Source organism: Haliotis cracherodii, unplaced genomic scaffold, assembly GCF_022045235.1.
Source record: "Haliotis cracherodii isolate W230 unplaced genomic scaffold, xgHalCrac1.p SCAF_10, whole genome shotgun sequence".
Classification (NCBI taxonomy): Eukaryota; Metazoa; Mollusca; class Gastropoda; order Lepetellida; family Haliotidae; genus Haliotis; species Haliotis cracherodii.
This window is the reverse complement of record NW_027266265.1, coordinates 2,330,258-2,352,560: the sequence shown is the minus strand read 5'-3', so window position 1 is coordinate 2,352,560 and position 22,303 is coordinate 2,330,258. Positions and strand designations below refer to the sequence as shown.

General features: G+C 40.7%; 2 protein-coding genes across 3 annotated transcripts in view; one reads left to right on the top strand and one right to left on the bottom strand.

Annotated features, from left to right (window-relative positions):
• LOC139445024 (FMRFamide receptor-like) overlaps nt 1-17,111 on the top strand; it is a 72,637-nt gene extending 55,526 nt beyond the window's left edge. For both annotated transcript variants that reach the window (XM_071226096.1, XM_071226088.1), the window contains exon 2: nt 14,968-17,111. In XM_071226096.1, coding sequence (XP_071082197.1) covers nt 15,370-16,497 — 1,128 coding nt within the window. In that variant the 5' untranslated portion in view covers nt 14,968-15,369 and the 3' untranslated portion in view covers nt 16,498-17,111. The remainder of the gene's footprint in view (nt 1-14,967) is intronic.
• LOC139444624 (uncharacterized) lies at nt 1,993-3,618 on the bottom strand. Its single transcript, XM_071225539.1, has one exon. The coding sequence runs from the start codon at nt 3,616-3,618 to the stop codon at nt 1,993-1,995; it is 1,626 nt and encodes a 541-aa protein (XP_071081640.1).
• Nucleotides 17,112-22,303: the final 5,192 nt, after the last annotated feature.

Below are 22,303 nucleotides of genomic sequence, written 5' to 3'. Positions count from 1 at the left end.
GTTCCCCGCCGTGATATTGCTGGAATATTGCTAAAAGCGGCGTAAAACCATACTCACTCAATCACTCAGGTTCACTACGAGTCATAGGAACATGTAACTGAAATTTGTATATAAAACATATAAATTCTCACTGCAAGTGCATAACCAGCCTAGATTTACTACCGAAACAGATTCCACTTGGCGTAAAGAGCAAACAGCTGTGGAAATTATTTGAAAGTATCACTGAAAGTCAGTGAAACAGGGTAAGAATGACCTGCCCTACCGGTAGCACCCGCCATTCACACAGTTTGCATAGAAAGTAACTGACAAAGTCTTCCGTAATGTTTTTGACATGAATATAAGTATCAACATGAGTAAGCACGGACTGCCTCTATAAGATGACGATGCTGGTACTCGTCCAGACGGTGTGTTTCGTGCCGTCAAACCGTCATCTCTGTTACCTGCTTCTGTCTATTTGTAGACAAGGTGACGCTCAGTAATACTTTATAGGCGTCCAAGGAATGAAGATTGATCCATATTATAAGAGTGGCAATAACCGACAATCACAATGAGGTTTGGGTGCCTTGAATAACACCAGTGCTGACTGTCTCTTGGTATGAGCCTCCCAGATACATTATATGGACATTTTGTACACACATTAATTAATTACACGAACAACAGGTGTCATAGAAGTTATGGTCATGGTTTGATCTCACTAGGGAATGTTAATCTTCTCATTTGTAAATGTCGACTTTTAATGGTGGATGTGAAGGTTTATCAAAATACCAACAAGAATCGTTAACATGTCGCTTCATCATAAGGTGGTCTCGGACATAAGGTCACATACACATCTCTAGTTTGGTACAATGTAAATTATTTCAAAATGGCATGTCTACAGCTCGTCCCCCCCTGGGCATCTCCCCTCAGTGCAGTTTCAGTCAGTTCTGCTGTCTGGCTCTCCCAGGTGACCGTGCTTGTTGGAGTTCCTGTAACATCGCTGCCACAAAGGATGTGTGGGAGAAATAGAGAATCTCACCCGAGTGTCTTTTAATATCAAATATATCAACACGAGTTGATAAAAGTGGAAAAATTCCGAGGTTGCCGAGGATATTTGCCACTTTTATCAACGAGTGTTGATATATTTGATATAAAAAGACACGAGAGTGAGATTATATTTATCATCCAACATCATTCTTTCAACTTTTTCAATTAGACAGTAATCAGCAGTGTCTTCAATGTAAAAATTACTGCTAACCGCTTCAGTAGCAGAGCCATTAGTGATGTCATTTGATTGTGTCGTCATGGTTACAATGACATCACTATGGTCTGCAAAGCATTGTGATGCAATTTCATTGCAGCGATATCCATGTAGATTTCACTTGATCTCGCCCACGCGATATTTTTTGGATGATAAATATAACGTAACCAGTTTCTTAGTAAACAAATATTTGAAGAAAACTTACCAATATGAAAAGTGCAACATGTACTTTTAGAAATGTTTGAAATAATACCTCTGTCGCGTAAATAATAACATAATTTATACAACAGACCCGAACAACTTATACGGCAATGGTGAGACGGAAGTTCACGAAATAGCGGTACGGAAATTGACGAAATGGTGGTACGGAAGTTGACGAAATGGGCGAGGATGTCTGGTATTGTTCACATCATCCGTCGTATATAAAGCGAGGCAGTTACACATATTTGTCTTACAAGTGAAATCCTAAACGAGTAGAAAGGAGGAAGGTTTTTGACAAGTATGTCCTGGCGTGTTAGATGCTGCTGGGTTCAGGATATCAACATGATACTGAATGTAGCAAGACGTGCTTGTTTGCGTAAATGAGAACGGAAGTGTTAATCTTTTTTCCATCAACTAGGTGATAGTTGTTTTTTACATGAAATTGTGTTAGTATCTGGTTAGTTTAGGCTGAAATCGGGTTTAACGTCGCGTTCACGATTTATTTTATTAGTTTGCGCTGCACTCGATTTAATTACTCGTATAAACACAAGCATTTAAACAAATGGAGGAAACCGACTTAAAGTCAGACAGACGGAATCAGCTGAGGGGCAACATGGCGAGGAGGAGCACACAAGTCCTTTTGTGCCTCTTTTCAGCAGTGCGTGTATCTTGAACTTGGCTCCTTTATTCAGCAGTGCGTGTATCTTGAACTTGTCGCCTCTTTTCAGCAGTGCGTGTATCTTGAACTTGTCGCCTCTTTTCAGCAGTGCGTGTATCTTGAACGTGGCACCTTTATTCAGCAGTGCGTGTATCTTGAACTTGTCGCCTCTTTTCAGCAGTGCGTGCATCTTGAACGTGGCACCTTTATTCAGCAGTGCGTGTATCTTGAACTTGTCGCCTCTTTTCAGCAGTGCGTGCATCTTGAACGTGGCACCTTTATTCAGCAGTGCGTGTATCTTGAACTTGTCGCCTCTTTTCAGCAGTGCGTGCATCTTGAACGTGGCACCTTTATTCAGCAGTGCGTGTATCTTGAACTTGTCGCCTCTTTTCAGCAGTGCGTGCATCTTGAACGTGGCACCTTTATTCAGCAGTGCGTGTATCTTGAACTTGTCGCCTCTTTTCAGCAGTGCGTGCATCTTGAACGTGGCACCTTTATTCAGCAGTGCGTGCATCTTGAACGTGGCACCTTTATTCAGCAGTGCGTGCATCTTGAACGTGGCACCTTTATTCAGCAGTGCGTGTATCTTGAACTTGTCGCCTCTTTTCAGCAGTGCGTGTATCTTGAACTTGTCGCCTCTTTTCAGCAGTGCGTGTATCTTGCACTTGTCGCCTCTTTTCAGCAGTGCGTGTATCTTGAACTTGTCGCCTCTTTTCAGCAGTGCGTGTATCTTGAACGTGGCACCTTTATTCAGCAGTGCGTGTATCTTGAACTTGTCGCCTCTTTTCAGCAGTGCGTGCATCTTGAACGTGGCACCTTTATTCAGCAGTGCGTGTATCTTGAACTTGTCGCCTCTTTTCAGCAGTGCGTGCATCTTGAACGTGGCACCTTTATTCAGCAGTGCGTGTATCTTGAACTTGTCGCCTCTTTTCAGCAGTGCGTGCATCTTGAACGTGGCACCTCTTTTCAGCAGTGCGTGTATCTTGAACTTGTCGCCTCTTTTCAGCAGTGCGTGTATCTTGAACGTGGCACCTTTATTCAGCAGTGCGTGTATCTTGAACTTGTCGCCTCTTTTCAGCAGTGCGTGCATCTTGAACGTGGCACCTTTATTCAGCAGTGCGTGTATCTTGAACTTGTCGCCTCTTTTCAGCAGTGCGTGCATCTTGAACGTGGCACCTTTATTCAGCAGTGCGTGTATCTTGAACTTGTCGCCTCTTTTCAGCAGTGCGTGCATCTTGAACGTGGCACCTTTATTCAGCAGTGCGTGTATCTTGAACTTGTCGCCTCTTTTCAGCAGTGCGTGCATCTTGAACGTGGCACCTTTATTCAGCAGTGCGTGTATCTTGAACTTGTCGCCTCTTTTCAGCAGTGCGTGCATCTTGAACGTGGCACCTTTATTCAGCAGTGCGTTTATCTTGAACTTGTCGCCTCTTTTCAGCAGTGCGTGCATCTTGAACGTGGCACCTTTATTCAGCAGTGCGTGCATCTTGAACGTGGCACCTTTATTCAGCAGTGCGTGCATCTTGAACGTGGCACCTTTATTCAGCAGTGCGTGTATCTTGAACTTGTCGCCTCTTTTCAGCAGTGCGTGTATCTTGAACTTGTCGCCTCTTTTCAGCAGTGCGTGTATCTTGAACTTGTCGCCTCTTTTCAGCAGTGCGTGTATCTTGAACTTGTCGCCTCTTTTCAGCAGTGCGTGTATCTCGAACTTGGCGATACTAACGTGACAACGCGACAACGTGATCAAAACTCAATGTTTATCGCCAGCAAAATGGGTGTTTCTTGAAAAGTATACTTTGCAATTGTTGTTATCACTGTTAATCACATTCCTAATGGCCGATCTGCCTTCTTTTCAGTTTAAATGCATCAGCAAGTATGCAGCTATCTTCGTTGATTAATAATGGCGATAATTTGTTATTCGGATTCCATAGTGCTTGGCCATTTGATACCATGCAGCAGTTTAAATATGGATGCACTACTCAGATACAGTATACGGAATCCAAACTCGAGCAGACCAGTCATTGTTATATTCCCTTAATGCCGAGCGTTAGACATGGGAAACAAGAAGTACCATCTTTTAACGTCTGTTGCCATCACGCAGCTTGGGATCGAACCACGAGCTACTCCGTTTAGGGCAGCCGCTCTATTCACTAGTCCGTCGTTTGTTTTTGTGTCTCGTCGTACTAGTATTCCACTGGATTAAAATGGTAGATAAAAACATGCATTTATCTTAGTACCTCACATTTCTCGTACTTCGTGTCGTAATCATAATACAATTCCAATTGTCCAGTACTTATAAGAAAGCTGACCATCACACAGGAATAACTGTTTCTGGGCATACTATTTGCCCATCGGATAAAAAAAGTAGACGACTTTTGTAATTGCTTCCTAGATGTATCTCTCATTTTAGGCCATTATGACAACAAACGAAGCATGACTTCATACAAAGCATGACTACATAAGAAGCATGACTACATACAAAGCATGACTACATACGAAGCATGACTACATACGAAGCATGACTACATACAAAGCATGACTACATACAAAGCATGACTACATACGAAGCATGACTACATACAAAGCATGACTACATACAAAGCATGACTACATACAAAGCAACAACTTACAAGTCTAACAGTAAATAACTCAAACATAACTGAACCGACTGTTCGGAGAATGAGCGATCATTAATGGATATGTCACGGGTTTTTTATGTGAAAAACTACAGTCGTTATTCGTTATCTTCAGTGAAATCTATTGCTGCCAGAGATAGGTACGAGAACATCGTTAAGTTATATATTCGATGATATGTTCTGTAAGAGTTGTTCCCCTTTATTTGGGCCTGTTCCGCTTGCACGGCAGGCATTTTAGGTGTACGATGTATGTATGTACGGATGTATCCATATCCTTGACATATATAAAAGATACAGTTACGTGTACTTACTACAGAACATCAATGGACCTCAACGCCCTAGCATGAGGAAGTGGTAAAACATGCAAAGCTCTGTTTAACGGCATTCATGGCGTGATATGTTAACAAGAGAGGCAAACTTAGCCTTGAGGCTGGAGGGATAATCTAAAGGAAATAGCCGACTGAAAATAATAAAATTTAGTTTAGTTGGCTTTGAGAAAAAACAGCCAAAATTGAAGGATGAAAGCGTAGATGCTTGAGGCATGGATGATGTGGACTTTAGACTCAGATCATCTGAGCCTCTGCAACCAGGCTAACAGAGCTTGGTGAAGGAACCCAAGTGCACGCAAAGTATTACCCTGCCAACTTACCCTAATAATGATCGTGTTGAACACAACCAACTCTCCATGCTGCGCAGAAGCATGTTACCACGGACATCGTTGACAGTGCATGTATTCCAAAGTCTTCTTGAAGACTCACGTCGCGGCTGTGACCTGTACATCACTTGTCAATCAAGTTTACGGACATCGTCCGGAGTATGTCTAAAGGTGCACGGGAGGGCAGGCAATAAAAGGAGATAACATGACAATCTGGTATCATGGAATTGAACCCTAGCGCTTTGGTAGCACTGGCATTGCAGTAATTAATTGTGATGGGCTGGCATAAGTACGTTTAATGGTGGCGACCGACCGAGAGCGCCATATTTGTTATTTAGGAGGTAAAGCCTTACCGGGGCCATTAAGGGCTTAGACACGGTTTATTGTCACGAGATGTGGCGCCCCGGGTACAAGGAAAAAAACGACATCAAAGGAGTACCGCTCATTAATTTCACCACAGTTGTTGCATGCATGTTGAGGTAAAATGTAAATATTCATATGCATGTTCATTGGGCTAGTCTGACAGAATAGGTTCTGTTTTCTTTGCTTCAATAGTTCGGACTAGGGTGCAAATACGAGTATAACACAAGTAGTCCTTTAATCCGCATGGTCAATGTCTTCCGTTTCATGATTTTCATTAATATGTTTAAAATGCTCATACAAGTCATCAGTGTTGTCCGAATATCACACTCTCTATAAAAGGTCACACTCAGTTGCTCATTTGCCTTTTTTGGTGGTATTATTGTGGAAGATTTATACATCACGCATTTTTACTTATTGTCATATCGATGGTTTTTTTTAACAAATCAGCATTCAAAAACTTTTCGGTACTTTTTATCTTGTGAAACAAGCGTTTTATCTGTAAACACATCCCCATCATAAGGTGACTCAGTCACTGCAACTGTGAACGCAGTCGAGGACACTTCAGTCGTTGTGATCTTCTTAATCGCGTTCTGTATGCCTCGTCTGTATCATAAAAGTGTACGCATTCATGGCTAAGCAATCGATGCGGCGCTCGCGGTACCAACAGCAGAATCCCTCGTATCATGTGTTCGGCGTACCCAGGACAATCTGTTATTGAAATGTAGCATTCCAGACCCATAACGGTATGGTGAGGGCATCTCATAGTGTCGGTCACTGTCACGCTCTAATATCACATGGTTCCATGCCAAGTGTAGGACGTTCATGGTTTGGGCGAATGCCTATGACCTGTTTAACACCTATAGCAACCCGTATTTTTGGATACGTAATGTAGATATTATGCCATTACTAAACATATCAAATACGTCTTCATGTTACCATAACAGTACAATGTAAAAACCAAATCAAATACACACTGGCGAAGTACATATATGTTTAAAGTCGCATGTGTTCACTCCAGGTATATTTTATTTATGAGAATGAACTTACTTAACTAGCTTATTTTGAAGTTGAGTTTGTTGTTGTGGAAGGTCACAGATAATTCAGAGAGCACATCGATCTTCTTGTTGAGCTATCCATAACTCCCCGAGCGTGATGCAATGAGCATAGATATTCAGCGTAGCGTGATGTGATTTGAGTTTCGGGATAACAGTAGATTGTTGTTATGAATTAGGCCGTATTTGAAGGTGTAGGTGGTTTGTGAACTCTGGAATACTTGATATTAGTTTCTAAGATAACGTTTTGCTTTTCAGTATTTAAGTAATGCGATCATCGATTGACTGTGCTCAGTATAGATGGTTCCGTGTTATGAGTCTATAGGTATCAGTAATGCTTTGGTATATGATCATTTGACATACATATAAGAATGCCTTAGTCTTATGGTGTTAGCTGCAGCAGATTTATTTTGACTCCACCTCAGACGTTTTGAAAACAGATGGTATTCATCTCTTCTTCACATACGTAATATTTGACTTGCCTTTTCATGTGTTTGTGACGGGAGCACCCGGTAGGGCAGGATGCGGTCACATTTTCGCGAACACCTGGAATCTCATTATTTGGTAGTTATTCATAAACACATGCTCCTGATATAGTCGGAATGGTCCATTCGACTCTACCTTCAGCACAGACTTCTTTTTTTGTCGCCTTTATTTACTATGGAGCAGGACATATCTTTTCATCAGTAAGAGCTTGAAGGGAAAAGGGGTAGCCAAGTAGATGAAACGTTTGCTGATCACGCAGAAGACCCGGGTTCGGTTTCTGAAGTGGGTTCAATAATTTGTGGAAATCACTTGATGCCAGGTCTGGCGAGTATGGAGGGTAAGGAAACTCCTCGAACGCACATTGAGAGGTGTGAGAAGATGGGCATTGTCATGTCGCCGCTTTTCTTTGATAGAAGGGGCGTCGGGTAGCCTAGTGGTTAAAGCGTTCGCTCGTCACGCCGACGACCCGGGTTCGATTCCCGACATGGGTACATTGTGGGAAGCCGATTTCTGGTCTCCCCTGCTGAATATTGCTAAAAACGGCGTAAAACCATACTCACTCACTCACACACTCACTCTTTGATAGAATTTCTCAGGCACAGTAGGCACCGGTAATCGTCTTTTGACTTTCTAAGTAATCAACATGGATCACACCCATGGCATCCCTAATACACAGTGGCAATGACTTACTTCACTGATCTTGAAGACTTGAATGTCTCTGGTGCCGGGAAAGAGGAATGGTGCAATTCCATGGATTGACGTTTTGACTCGGGATCATAGTTGTAAACCCACGTTTCAATACCGGTTGCTAATCTCTTTTTGAATTTGACGAAATCCTTCTCAGTTAGCTCTAAATTTCCTCAACCAATGTCAGTTGTTTTCATTAAGATCAGAATTTAGAATTTGGCACTCAACGAGCAGATATCTTAGTCATCAGTAAATGTTCATGAATAATAGTTGGAATGGATCCATGCCTTAGACCTGTGTCTTCCTCAAGTTCAGCAATGGTAATACGTCTATCTGAGTGTATATATATTTTTTTCTATTTCCTTGATTGAATCTTCATGGATGGAAGTTGAGGGACGTCCAGACCTAGGGTCATCACCAAGGCTTGTTCGCCCAGCCTTAAAGATAGCTGCCCAACGTTTAACAGTGGAATAGCTAGGGAACGTATCCCCATATACTAGTGACGTGCGGTCATGAATTTCTTCGGGAGTATTTTTCTCTAGAATTAAAAAACTTGATGGTTCCTCGGTACTCGTTCTGTTCCATTTCTGCGTCCATTTTGATCCCTATCACATTCAGCTGACTGTCACTAATATACAAACGGCCCCAACCGGCCAAAACACACTTGCAATAAACTACTCAAACTTACAGTTGTGTAGAACATGTTGTCATTATATACTTGCACTTGTATGGTGCGTCCATTTGTGTAGAACGTGTAGCTGTGTAGAACGTGTAGCTATGTAGAATGTGTAGCTGTGTAGAACGTGTAGCTATGTAGAATATGTAGCTGTGTAGAACGTGTAGTTGTGTAGGACGTGTAACTGTGTAGAACGTGTAGCTGTGTAGAACGTGTAATTGTGTAGAACGTGTAATTGTGTAGAGCGTGTAACTGTGTAGAACGTGTAACTGTGTAGAACGTGTAGCTATGTAGAATGTGTAGCTGTGTAGAACGTGTAGCTATGTAGAATGTGTAGCTGTGTAGAAACGTGTAGTTGTGTAGGACGTGTAACTGTGTAGAACGTGTAGCTGTGTAGAACGTGTAATTGTGTAGAACGTGTAGCTGTATAGAACGTGTAACTGTGTAGAACGTGTAGTTGTGTAGGACGTGTAACTGTGTAGAACGTGTAGTTGTGTAGAACGTGTAGTTGTGTAGAACGTGTAATTGTGTAGAGCGTGTGATTGTGTAGAACGTGTAGCTGTGTATAACGTGTAGCTGTGTGGAACGTGTAGCTATGTAGAACGTGTAACTGTGTAGAAAGTGTAACTGTGTAGAACGTGTAACTGTGTAGAACGTGTAATTGTGTAGAAAGTGTAACTGTGTAGAAAGTGTAACTGCGTAGAACGTGTAGTCGCACATTTACATGTGTAGAAGTAGGTGTGTAGAAAATACACAGAACATGCTGTCGTGTCTTTCCCTCCGGTCTCCTTTATAAGGCCCAATCTATCTAAGTAATATTGATCAGTAGTGTTACGAATGCAGAAGAAATCTCTTTTCACAGTCAATCTAATGTGTACTGACGTGTCCATTGACAGGACACGCACGTCGATGTGGACGGATATGTTCAATCTCGTCGACCACATGATGCATTCACGGAAGGAAGAAAACACATTTATGTCCTACTAAATGTCCTGTCGAACATCTTGAGGTTCACAGATACATAATGTAACTTTAGAGGTTGGTAGAACTGCATTCATCGCAGGTAGACATTAGCATTCCCAACTGGTTGAATTATGTAAGCGTCTGAACCACCTCAGGGCTTGTGACAGGATAGATAAGACTGTGATAAAAGCAGATCATTTGAGAATACTTTTTATAAGTGATTGCTCTTGCACCTGTGTCAAAGGCTAAATTCCCTGTCCCGAAATAATCGGTTGAGTTCTGTTAAGTCCTGTACTTCATTGCCACAGAGATTGAAATAAAAATACTGCTACTATGTAACACTTCCTCTGACCATATGGCCATGGATTGTGTTAACACGTCTTCGGAAATCTGGAGATAAAAATTGAAAGGGCATTCCAAACAGGGCTATCTTACGGGTTAATAGAAAACAAAATAGGATTATGATAAAACGACACAAGCATTTCCATAATCATAAGAAATATCTACTCGTCCTTTGCACGTGTCAGACTATATCACAAGCATGTGTTAAAGAATCACTATCAAATAGTGATGATTCTGGTTATCGCGAAACGGTGTGAGCACCCTGCGTATCGATAGCACTCGTCACAAAACTCATCCCCTCAAAATAAAACTCAACTTCGCAACAACAATAACGTCCTTTTGGAAAATGATAGAAACATGTCGAACTTCTTAACATAACAACATGTAACCTATTTAAGATGTGTAAAACACACTTCCAGCACTATTTGTGATCATATTAGCCAAGAACTTATCAAGACACACCAGATGGACAAATTAAATATAAGGCCTGCACCTCTTGTAGCAACTCATAGTTTATAAATGTTTGGTCTCTGTGCTACCTATTGTTTCAGCAGTGTTAATCACTATTCCTATCTATTGTCAATGTCTGTTTATTTGGTATCAGATGTGGTTAATATGGGCCATGAATCATGTTGACATCAGTTTTACATTGTGTGAATCACATGCTTCATGCCAAATGTAAAAAAGATATTACAGGTCAACAATGTGAATGCAAACCGAAGTGCAGTCGTGTCAAGCACATACATACATGTACATTTCAGTTAGATTATTTAGAGTTTATTTTTGTTAAAATTGTTGTTTTTCACTAAATTCAAGCAAAATGTTCATGATTAATTTTCCCATTGTTTGAAATGTTATATTCCGTCTCCGATATCATCATAACAAGTATCGTATCACGACAGCGTAAAAGAGCTTTGATCTATATCGAAAGCATGTGTATATGAGTTACTTTCAAAAATAATGATGAGACCAGTTGTTTGCGAAATGCCACAAACACATTCAAAGGCAAATCTAGCGTTCACTTTAAAAAAAGGGAACATACATTTACGGTACAAGTGAAACTAAGGTTTGCATCGAGCATCATTTTGGTCACGATGCGACAAATTTGGAGACGTCCTCCACATGTCTTCCATGAAACAACTAAAAGCCTTACTAAGACCTTGAATGCTGTAACCAACGGCCAACGAATCAAAACGAAATAGGAAAAGACACGTTGATAAGGTATTTTCAATCGAAATATTCAGTTTAGATATTCACGTTTCCTTGATGATTGTCCTTAGTTATTTAGCGAAACACACAGTGACTGTACTGCATGTCAAAGACTCCTATTTGCTGTTCAAATACTTTAGAGTAGGCGAGTAAGTCGTTATGAGTGATAAACATCAACTGAGATTGACAGTCATATAAAGTTTAAAATAGGGCACAGTGTGCATTTATTTCAAGCGACAAAACTCTTTTCAATCTAATAGAGAACTCTGCATGAAGCAGAGTTGATTCCGACAATATGAAGATCACGTGTTAATGAATCACTATCACATAAGTAATGGTACCAGGTCTATGTACAGTTACATGACGGCGTTGTGCCGAATTTAACCATGTAATCGATGATCATAGGATACAGGAGTCATCGTGGCCTCCATGCATTGCGATTCTTGTGTCGTTCAAATAGTACACGCTATCATAAGAATCGATGTGCACAAGAAGATATATCAGGATCGATTCTTACGATGTGCTTTCAGCAGTCATTTTAATGGGAAATCAATATAATTTTGATCCTACCATGACTCTCATTTCTGAAATGTCAAAAGGTGACTCTAATCACACACACACAAATTACAACTGTTCATGGTAGAATGAAGTTAATATGTCCGAAATAGAGTAGATTATGTTGTATATGTGTTACTGGTGAATTAAAAATATGCTTTAAAATACTCTAAATGTAAATCGCAGTAGTTTCTAATCCCATATAACAAATGTAACAATGTTTTGATCACACAAGGTTGCTGTCACTTTTTTGTGTCCATATACATTCAGATTTAGTAGCAAAAAGTTAAGCCTCCTTCACAATTTCATTTCCTTATATTCCCAATTATCCATTCAATGAACAGTTTCACCAATGATCTCTGTTGCGGATTGCAATTGACTTCGTTCCGGAAGATTAATGACTATATTAGCCGTTTTTATTGTATGTTGAGGATCACCCCCTGGTGAAGTGATACTCTTGTAGCATGTCCTATTACAGCTGCTGAACGGACATGCGTCAGAGAGGCAGAACAAGCAGGTGCGTGGGTAGAGGCAGGCAGTTGCACCATCAGATCGATTGCCATGTCGGCACAAATGTATTAGCACCGACAGGAACTTTCCAGTAACTTCAGATGAATGCTTAATCACATTAGTAATTACATTTGTACCTCATAAAAACTTTAATGTTCATGGTTAGTTCTCAGCTTTATTCGTCTAACCTTCTTCGCTGACGTTCAGTAGGTTTGTCAATGATGGGGAATTAAAAACAGAGATGTTGTCAAGGATAGAGAACCAGACAATCCAGTAATTGACACCATGAGCATCAATCCACGCAGGTGGGAAACGATGACATGCATCAACAAAGTCAGCGATCCTGACCACCCGATCCCGTTTGTCGCTTCTTACGAATCAGCTAATGGTTGAAAGTGTATGAGGTATAATGCAAACATGCATGAAGATATAGGTATACGGTTGACTCATTCCTTCCGGAATGTAAAACAAATGACTAAATACTCATGTGCGCTTGGATGTTGCATACATACTCACCACACCTATTACCAACACGGATACAGGATGCGATCAAATACAAATTAATACCATAAATATATCATAAACTGTGTTGTACGTGGAGATCATGCACGGTCTGCTTATAAGGATTACAACAGATGTAGAGATAATGATCAAATGTTTTGCTTTGGTGTCTTAGCAGAGCGTTATATAGTTCAAGTCATTTAGTTTATCTTACACTATCTGTTTTAAATATACCACGAACCTGCGTGTTGATAAATATCATGACCCGTGTGTGCTATCTGTACTTGTAATTGAATCTTCTTCCAGGCGCTATTTTTACTGTTTTTTTAGAAGTAGTCGTCGTAATCTTGAAGATGCCGTATGTGCTCTCATTGGTTTGTCATATCTAATCTCCTGTCCGCGAAGACTATTTTTATAATTAGGATAGCTGTGATAAAACGCAAATACGAAATACATTTCAACAACAAGAAAACAAAATCCATCACGTTCTTGTTTCAAATACTTTCAAACATATCAACATAATGTATTTCTTACTTCTTCTATGTTTTGGTTTGGTTTGGTTTGTTGTTTTACGCCGCACTCAGCAATATTCCAGCTATATCACGGCGGTCTGTAAATAATCGAGTCTGGACCAGACAATCCAGTGATTTACATCATGAACATCGATCCACGCAATTGGAATCGATGACATGCATCAACCAAGTCAGCGAGCCTGACCACCCGATCCCGTTAGTCGCCTTTTACGACAAGCATAGTCGCCTTTACTTCTTTTATGTAATGTCCGCATGCACGAAAACTCTTAATACATTAAAGAACCCTTACCAGTTAAATTACCAGTATTTCAATTTTGTTGTTGCATTGTATTTGCTGACGGCAGACGGAGACAACAAACAAATCAGTGGAGATAGGATAGAGCACACTTCTGGTTTGAACATAGCCCGTTACTTGTTCACGAGCACTACTTACTTTGTAATGTTGTTTACATTATCAATGATATCTCTGATGTAATATTTGTAGTACATGTGAATTTATTTTGTATTGAGACGTTTTTTGGTGGATAATCATATCTATATGTATCATACAGAATTGTCGCGACTCTTGATGCTTTTTGTAACTTTTGTTTATATTTTTATGAGTTTGCAAACACGAAACTACTCTTTTAAGCGCAGATACAAGACTTAGTGGTGACCCGTCCCTGTCTGTTAAGTAGCGAAAATTTACGGTTCAAGGTTTTACATTTGTAATGAGATAATTTAATTGTCCGGTAGACAACTACACAAAAAGTATATAATAAATAGGATATTCCATGTGTCACGTGAAATATTGTTTCTCTCATCTCGTGACGGGAAAAAAGGAGATATTTTCACTCTTGGTTTCGCCATTCGTGAAAATATCTCCTTTACCCCCGTCACTCAATGAGCGAAACATGATGTTTCACTCGACACATGAATTTTCCTCTATATATTTGTTAATTTTAGCTATGAACCTATTTCTTTTTCAAATACTTCTTTGCAATCTTGAAACAATACATCATTGTCAGATAATTTTTCTTTTTCAAATATCTGAAGCATCGATTGGTCAGTCCCTTAAATGTTTAATATGTTCCGTTACAGGACACCACCATCCCTGAAGCAGGATTTAAACTTGCGAACTGTTGCGAAGTGTCAGATAGAATCGTATGGAACAGCATACATGTACATGCAACAATAGCATACTTATAAATAACACTAATGGGTAATGTACACAGAAACATAGAAAAACTCTTAACTTTATCGAGAAGATTAGAATGTATCAGAAATATAAACCTCCGCTCTATAACCGAATGCTTGGCTCTGTTAGGATTACAGAGTGTTTAGCTTGATCGGATTGGGATTGACGTCCTTTCGTGTATTCAATTTGAATTCATCAGGAGAGTTAAGCTTCTGTCAGTACGGTCTGAACACTGCTGGTGTTTTGTTATGCTTAGAGGCACAACAGTTTTATTTGTTAGGGATTATGGCGTAGTGAGATTTAACTCTGCAGAAAGTCACTGTTTCTTGTAAATGTTTTAAGAATTAGATCTGGCATCCAGTAATACTTTGCAATGGTAAACACACATACGTAAGGTCCTTGAGCTGTCTTCTACTTATCAATGCACATCGGTAGCTGGAAATTCTATGTTTTATTTCCTGATTGGTTGATTTTGTGAACATGTTGAATATATGTGTGTAACATCTTTACCATTTGGATATTTCAGATAGCTGTGCCTGAGGTGTACCGCTCTAGGAGAGACTTAGCATGTCAGAGAGTCCGTAGGTGAAGGAAATGCTCTGTACTTGTAGCAGAAGGGAAGATCAGCAATTACATGCTGCATTAGAGACCACGCTATCAGCCTCTGTGAACACACACAACTTTTTCCTGTCCCACGATAGGGCTGTTAATAACCAAAGTCTTGATTACCCCCCTAAGCACCTGGCTGCTTAAGTGTGCCCACGTGAAGATGACACAGTATTAAACAAGGAGAACGATCGGCTATCTAAGAGGATGAAGATTCATTTACTTCATACGGATTGTGCTGGATATCTACTGGATGTCAAATGTGAACGTGTTTAATATTGCCCAACCTGGAATTTAATGTTTCTAATTTTTGTAATCAAAAATGGAGGAAAATGATACCTACTACAGCTTCACTAGTTCCAACAAAACGGAGCACGTGGACTATGCCGTTTTCTTCTTTGTTCTTACCCATGCCAGGTCGTTCAGAATTGGAGGTCTTTGTGTCGCGATTCTTGGATTCATTGGTAACACGTTAGCGATCATCGTCCTCCAGAGGAAGAGAATGTGGTGTAGTACAGCATACTTCCTCATTCTTCTAGCAATCTACGACAACATCATTCTCATAGTCGCCATATGGCAAAGCGTCTCCGACCTGCAGAGTAACAGCGACACAAGTATCGTTATACATAAGATAACCTACGTCTTGTTCATCCCTGTAAGCTACATTGCCCAAACCGGAACCATCTTTATGACCCTCATGGTGACTATTGAACGGTATGTAGCCGTCACTAAGCCGTTAAAAGCTCGTATTATATTCTCTCTATCATCAGCGAAGAAGATTTCGCTAGGAATATTTCTGTGGTGTTTGATATACAATATTCCGCATTATGTTGCTCTGGATTTATCCTATACTACTGTGACGAGCAAGGTACATCTGTCAGAGTTTGGAAAGCAGTATATTTACACAAAAGTATATAGCATCTATATTCAACTCCTGGCTATGTATGTTTTACCGTGGCTGGCAATGACTGTGTTCAATATTCTATTACTACGCTGTGTAAAAAAAATTACAATGATTCGCCATAACTGTCATTCCAAGAGTGCCGCGGACGATGGCCGTCGGCTGACGTTGCCGGTCATTGCCGTTACAACGGTTTTTTTCCTGGCGTATCCATTCCCGGCATTCGAGGACACCTTCTGTAAACTATTCGACCCCTCAAAGGTCGGTTTAGATGGCACCTGTGGAGCCAAAATGAAGATCCTGTTCGAGCTGATTAGCGATATTGCCAAAGTGTTAAATTCTGCAGCAAATTTCATATTCTATTGTTTACTCGGCCGGAAGTTCAGAAGGACTTTTCTGCACCTTGCGAGCAGTTGGAGACGCCGTATGTCCACCGTTGTGGTCAAGTCGTCCATGGCGTTTGACAACCAAGGAACACTGTCAAAGGCAGCAGCATCAGTCTACTTGGATAGAGAGCTCAGTCTCCGTCACGACATAGACGACGTGTAAACAGAATCAACTCAATCGTGCCATGGAGGGGCACAGCAAGACTGTGCTGAGGGAGTAACTGGCGCAATCTATCTGAGAGGACACGGCTCAATATATCCCCATGATACATAAAACCAAAAACGGCCCAGTGTACGTAAACGGGAACGTGTGGTGTTGTATGTGTGAGATGGTGTTGGAGTTATTATTCATTCCAGTGCTCATCAAAAGTGTGTCGTCATCATCCGCATATAATCTGCAGTAAAATGTAGAAACTTCAACGTTAATAACCATCCCAGTATTTGAGGCTGGGGCTTACATGTACACACAACGTCAGGATGGTAACTGCATGTGTATGGCTTTTTTCAGAGTATCAGATTGTGTGATATTTATATTATTTCCAAGACATATTAAGATGATGACACTTATATTTTCGGAACAGACTTTGTATTTTATGACTCTAACTGCAACCTAACAAGTCGAATGACGTTGCTACTTGGCAGTCTGCTTCACTTACATCTTGAGGTGATGGGGTACCTGATGATCTATGGCTACGCTGTCTTATGCTCCAATGTACGCTCGCGTTCAGTGTTATGCATCACGTGTATCATGCTTGTCTGTTATGCGTCATGCTGAGATTGAATATTATTAAAAGAAAGAAAGATATGATTTCTTCCCTTGGCTTTATATATATAAACTGGCTCCCACGGAAGATATCGCTACAATGAAAGCCTCGGAGTTTTACCACTTTTATCAACTCGTGTTGATATATTTGATATCAATAGACACTCAGGTGAGATTCTATTCATACTTACACAAACAGTAAGCTAAGTTTATAACGAACACGCTTATAACGAACAGTGTTTGGGTCCCGTCAGTTGTATATATGTGGATCTTTTGAGTTATAACCATAGTTAACTGTAGTGCGTGCGTGCGTGCGTGCGTGTGGACGTGCGTGCGTGCGTGCGTGCGTGCGTGCGTACGTGTGTATGTGTTCGAATGCATTTAATAAAGTAAAAACGATCTCACAAATAGAGAATATATTTTGACACCTTAGTTATTTGGCTTATGTATGTAGATATATAATAGATAGTTCTATCGATGCTTTAACCAATAAGACATGCATGGTATCAGGATTCGGTAAATATGCAAATGAAGTCACCTCGAAGGAACTTCTTGTTGTAGTGAGTGAGTTAGTGAGTGAGTATGGTTTCACTCCGCTTTAACTAATATTCAAGCAATGTCACGGCAGGGGACACAGGAAATGGGCTTCAGACATTGTACTTACTACTTTTAGTAAGCTATACAGATGGATGTGGGGTTTACTTTCCCCAACACTATTGCATGACGTTCCTTGAAGGATGCTTGTTTCCCGATGTATGAGACCACATGCAAACTGCCATGGCTGCAACCATATGGCACTACATCACAAATGGGGCAGTTGACTCAGAATTTATATTCCTACGCGGTATCTAAAGTTACTGTAGGGAATAGAAATGTGTTTCAAAACTCGATTATATTAAGAATGACAGATGACAAAGAGATTAATTAATATATAAACAAAACGTCCACTAGCCTTTTCTGGAGGGCTTATACGCATATTTTGTTCCTGATATATTCATGTACGATACATAAACACATGCGGCTAATACTCTGTGTATATATGTAAGTTAATGTTTCTATCCAGTCTCCAGGCGCCTGCTTAATATAATGACAGGTGTGGGTGTTCCACAAGTAATGAGTAGAGCATACAGCGCAATTCCGTAAGGCCTCATCCAGAAGAATGTCCCATTCATGACTTTAATTATGTCCCAGAGTGGCTTATTCAGGACGCGTGTACAGGAAAGGTCATTTATTAATCCCGTCCCGTCTTGGCGGTCATGTCTAGCATGATCCAGAATGTTAATCAGCTTAATGTGGAAGCTTCTGTTGGACCACACAATCAGAAACCGATCATATACATCACACTAGTCTGGAAACTGCGATAAGCTGTATCAAGCTGTCTGTTTGTTTGAGTACAGATTATTTCCGCCTTGAACAGTACTTCTGACATAACATTTGATATTATCGGGACGGATATGAGATTCGAACAAATGACAAGCGAAGCATGGTGCGACCAAATCACGGCGAATAAGAACACTGCCAAGACCCCTCTTCACACAGCAGGCACGTGAGCAGGGCATCCACGCGTGCATGGCACCAGAAGGATTACGTCGTAGTGAGTGATTGGTATCGATATGCTGCACAAACCGGAGGATGTAATTCAAAAGTTGTCGAGCATCTATACATGGTAGTGGTTCTGTATTTAAAGGAGTGAGTAAGTTGTGTTTGACGCCGCTTTTAACAATATTCCAGTTATATCGCGGCGTGTCAGCTTGGGAGGAAAGCCCGAAGTGATGCAGGTCTCAGACGTTTATCAATTCGGTGAAACCCACTGGGTCACCCGTGCCCCCGTATATAAAGGACTGGGTTTGGTATTATCTGCTTTTCTACACGGGCTCCTAGATTTGATGAATGGACTGGCTTCACGTGACGCGAGGATGAATACCCCTGACCGATTGACGCTTTGAGATAAGGCTAACGTTATACATCTCGTCAAAAGGAGAAAACGTATTTATTTATTATCACTAAATTAGCACAATTTATTCAATATGTCTATAAAATGTTAAATGTTTTGTTTATTTGTAGTTTAATGCAGCACTCAGAAATATTCCCGCTGTATGACAAAGGCCTGCAAATAATCGACCCTGGACCAGACAAACCAGTGATTGACATTAGGATAAAAAACACAGAGCAACGTATACGGTTACACAAAATACATCAAGCCACCGCGCCTGACAATCGGGTGCATTAAATGGCCTCTAACACAGGCATTAAATGTTTGGGGTCTCCACTACCCTGGGATTCCCATGGGATCTTTATAACATTCAAAGGTCCACGTAAGTGCTTACTCCAACTGGCACCTAAGAAGGACCTGAGAATCACAGAACCGTGCAGAAATAATTGACACCTACCCAACAGGATATAAGTGCAAAACATCTGGGCAGATGAGAAGTGAAGCTGGGTTGAACGTCGCCTACAATATTGTTGCACTTCCATAGCGGCGTTCATGCGTCCGTGCTCGTGTGTGTGCTCGTGTGTGTGTGTGTGTGTGTGTGTGTGTGTGTGTGTGTGTGTGTGTGACCGCTTGCACCTGTGCAGACTAATACCGGTTTTTATGTGCCAGCACACTGAGATACCATGTCGCAGTTGCACATGAATACCCCACGCAAACACAGTTTTATTACTGCGAGCCTATTAGTCCTTGTTTTATCCCTTTGATTCCGAGCGCCAGCAGGGTAACAACAAGTATCATCTTTTAGCGTATTTTAGTATGACGCCGTAGACCTTCAACTCTCCAGGCAGACGCTCTATCCACTTGACTATGGAGGTGGTCTTTGGACAGTTGACAGTGTAAACTGACATATGGGTTTCATAGCACATAAGTTTTAGATTGTCCGTCTAGTGCATTAGTTAATATCGACAGAAGACGGTGACCTCGCCTGGATGAGCACTGCCAAGCTAACTGTAATTCATTTCCCGATGAACGTCAGTGTGCAGCGTGATTACGTTTACTTATTAATCTCGCGAAGAGATACAGAACTAATAATGTCAAATGGGGCTTTGATGCCAGACAGATCATGACTATGTCGGGTCAACGGCATATAACGTTCGTTCGAAATTACAACAGATAATGCTACCCTGGCCCCAAAAAATCATCAGGAAATCCAACCACGCCGCCCTAAACGGTAAACCCCGTCATCAGCAGCTCATCTACCCTTAGTATGCACCTTAAGTTCACAGAACGTTCATATTTATCCTTTTTCAGCAGCAACTGGTTCTGTATTTCTTTCCAATTCCAATTTTACTGGGAACCACTTATGTTTGAAGTGAATGATATTGCCGTAGTTGCTTTTTAAACCAAGGGGCGTAGCTCCAAGTGTATTTTGGGACTGATGACGTCACGACAAAAACAACTCTCTGCGCTTTTATAGTTGGATTTAAACATGAAAGCTTGGTGTTTAAATGGATTGTTTTGTCACAATCGTCAGCTATTCTAACAAATTGCCTTTCTGTAACACAAGGGCTATGAATGTACCCGAATGTGACTAAAATGTTAAGGTTATCGCAACGTCACAATGGCGAAACAACGTTGACGCCTGGCTCTTACACCCCGACGGCTAATACGTCCTCCAAATGGAGTCATACAAACCAGAAGTTGGTACAACGAACAAATATCCACAAAACATATGCTGTGCACCATCCGTCAGGTTACGGCAAGGAGACGGATGGGTGTTCAGCTGTACAAGCAACTTGTCATACCAAGCATTGTGGCCACCTGATCCACGCTCTCCAACACGTATCGGTTACAGGGACTTTGGTCAGGTAAAGAAGGATGATGTGCAGTGATTAGAACGTGTGTAAAGATGGGAAGACACACACATTGTAACACAGTTGGTGCGTTTTGGTTAACGTCGTTTGGTAGGAGCGTGGATGCTCTCAGTGTTCTGAACAAGTTTACGTTATTACACTACGTGTCAGTTCGATTTTGAACGAAAGCCCGAAGTGATGCAGACCACATACGTTGATCATGTTTTGAGTTTGTAAGCATCAGACCCATGCTTTAGTGTTTCCTCGAAGTGGTAACAAGTCGATTCTTTATAACACGTTTACATGCAAATATTTACATGGAATATCTTCCGCATTCTACGCTAACAAAATAATTTGGGGACGAGTGCTTCATACATAAAATATGGTTACACGCGAACATTTGTACAACTTCTATTTCTTGGTATTTATCAAACCCCATACTACAGAACCATAGAGTAATCACATATATTTTTTTAAAAGATCATGGAGTAGTGGCTGCACCATGTGTAGCTATGTTATACTTCCACGGAAAATGTGTTTTGCCTGAACGGATGTGTTATAGACATGATTAACCCATGACAAAGATCTAAAAAATAATAATCCAAGATATTATAAAATATTTATCATGTGTTTGCTTATAAAAACATCATTTTTCGACTCTCGACTCGCCTTTTGAATATCTAGATAAACTGACAAATGGTAGGTATGACAAAAATAATTCAAGACATCAATACTGTTTTGCATAGACAGCATCGGTAACAGTGACAATGTCATCTGCAAAGAGGAACAAAAATACCTTTATAATATTAGTGTGTAGCTGTCCACCTGGAACACCAGATGAGTCCATTTGTAGTGCATGTTCAGTGATACACATTGAGGAAATGACGTATCACACAGCCTTGTCAGGCAAAAAATATTATTAGCCTGAACACACCCCTTTAGAGGAGACACCCCTATATTTTAGAATAAACCATAGATCTGTCAACGACATCAAACGCCCTTTTAAAGTCTACAAATAGTCAAACCTTACCACGTTGTTCAGAGAGATAATGTTGAATAACAGTTTGAAGGATAAATATATTATCTATGGTGCTACATCCTTTCCGGAATCAAGCTTCGTTAATTGTCGCAAGCGCTTGCCCAAAGTGCCTCACCTTGTATTGAGGATGGATGTACAGAGCTTTCTGAAGGTGCTGTAATAATGAAATATATACCTCTACAATTATTAGGATCAGAGTGGTCATCCTTGACCATAATTCAGGGAAAGAAATACTAGTATTCAAACATAAAATTAAACATCCATTCATTATGTGGAAGTAATATATGATAAGTCGAATCTGAAACTGGAATCTATGATGCTAGGTATCTGGTTCTCTGTATAACGAAGTGCGGCGCCTTAGTGGAGTCTGGACCCGTGCCC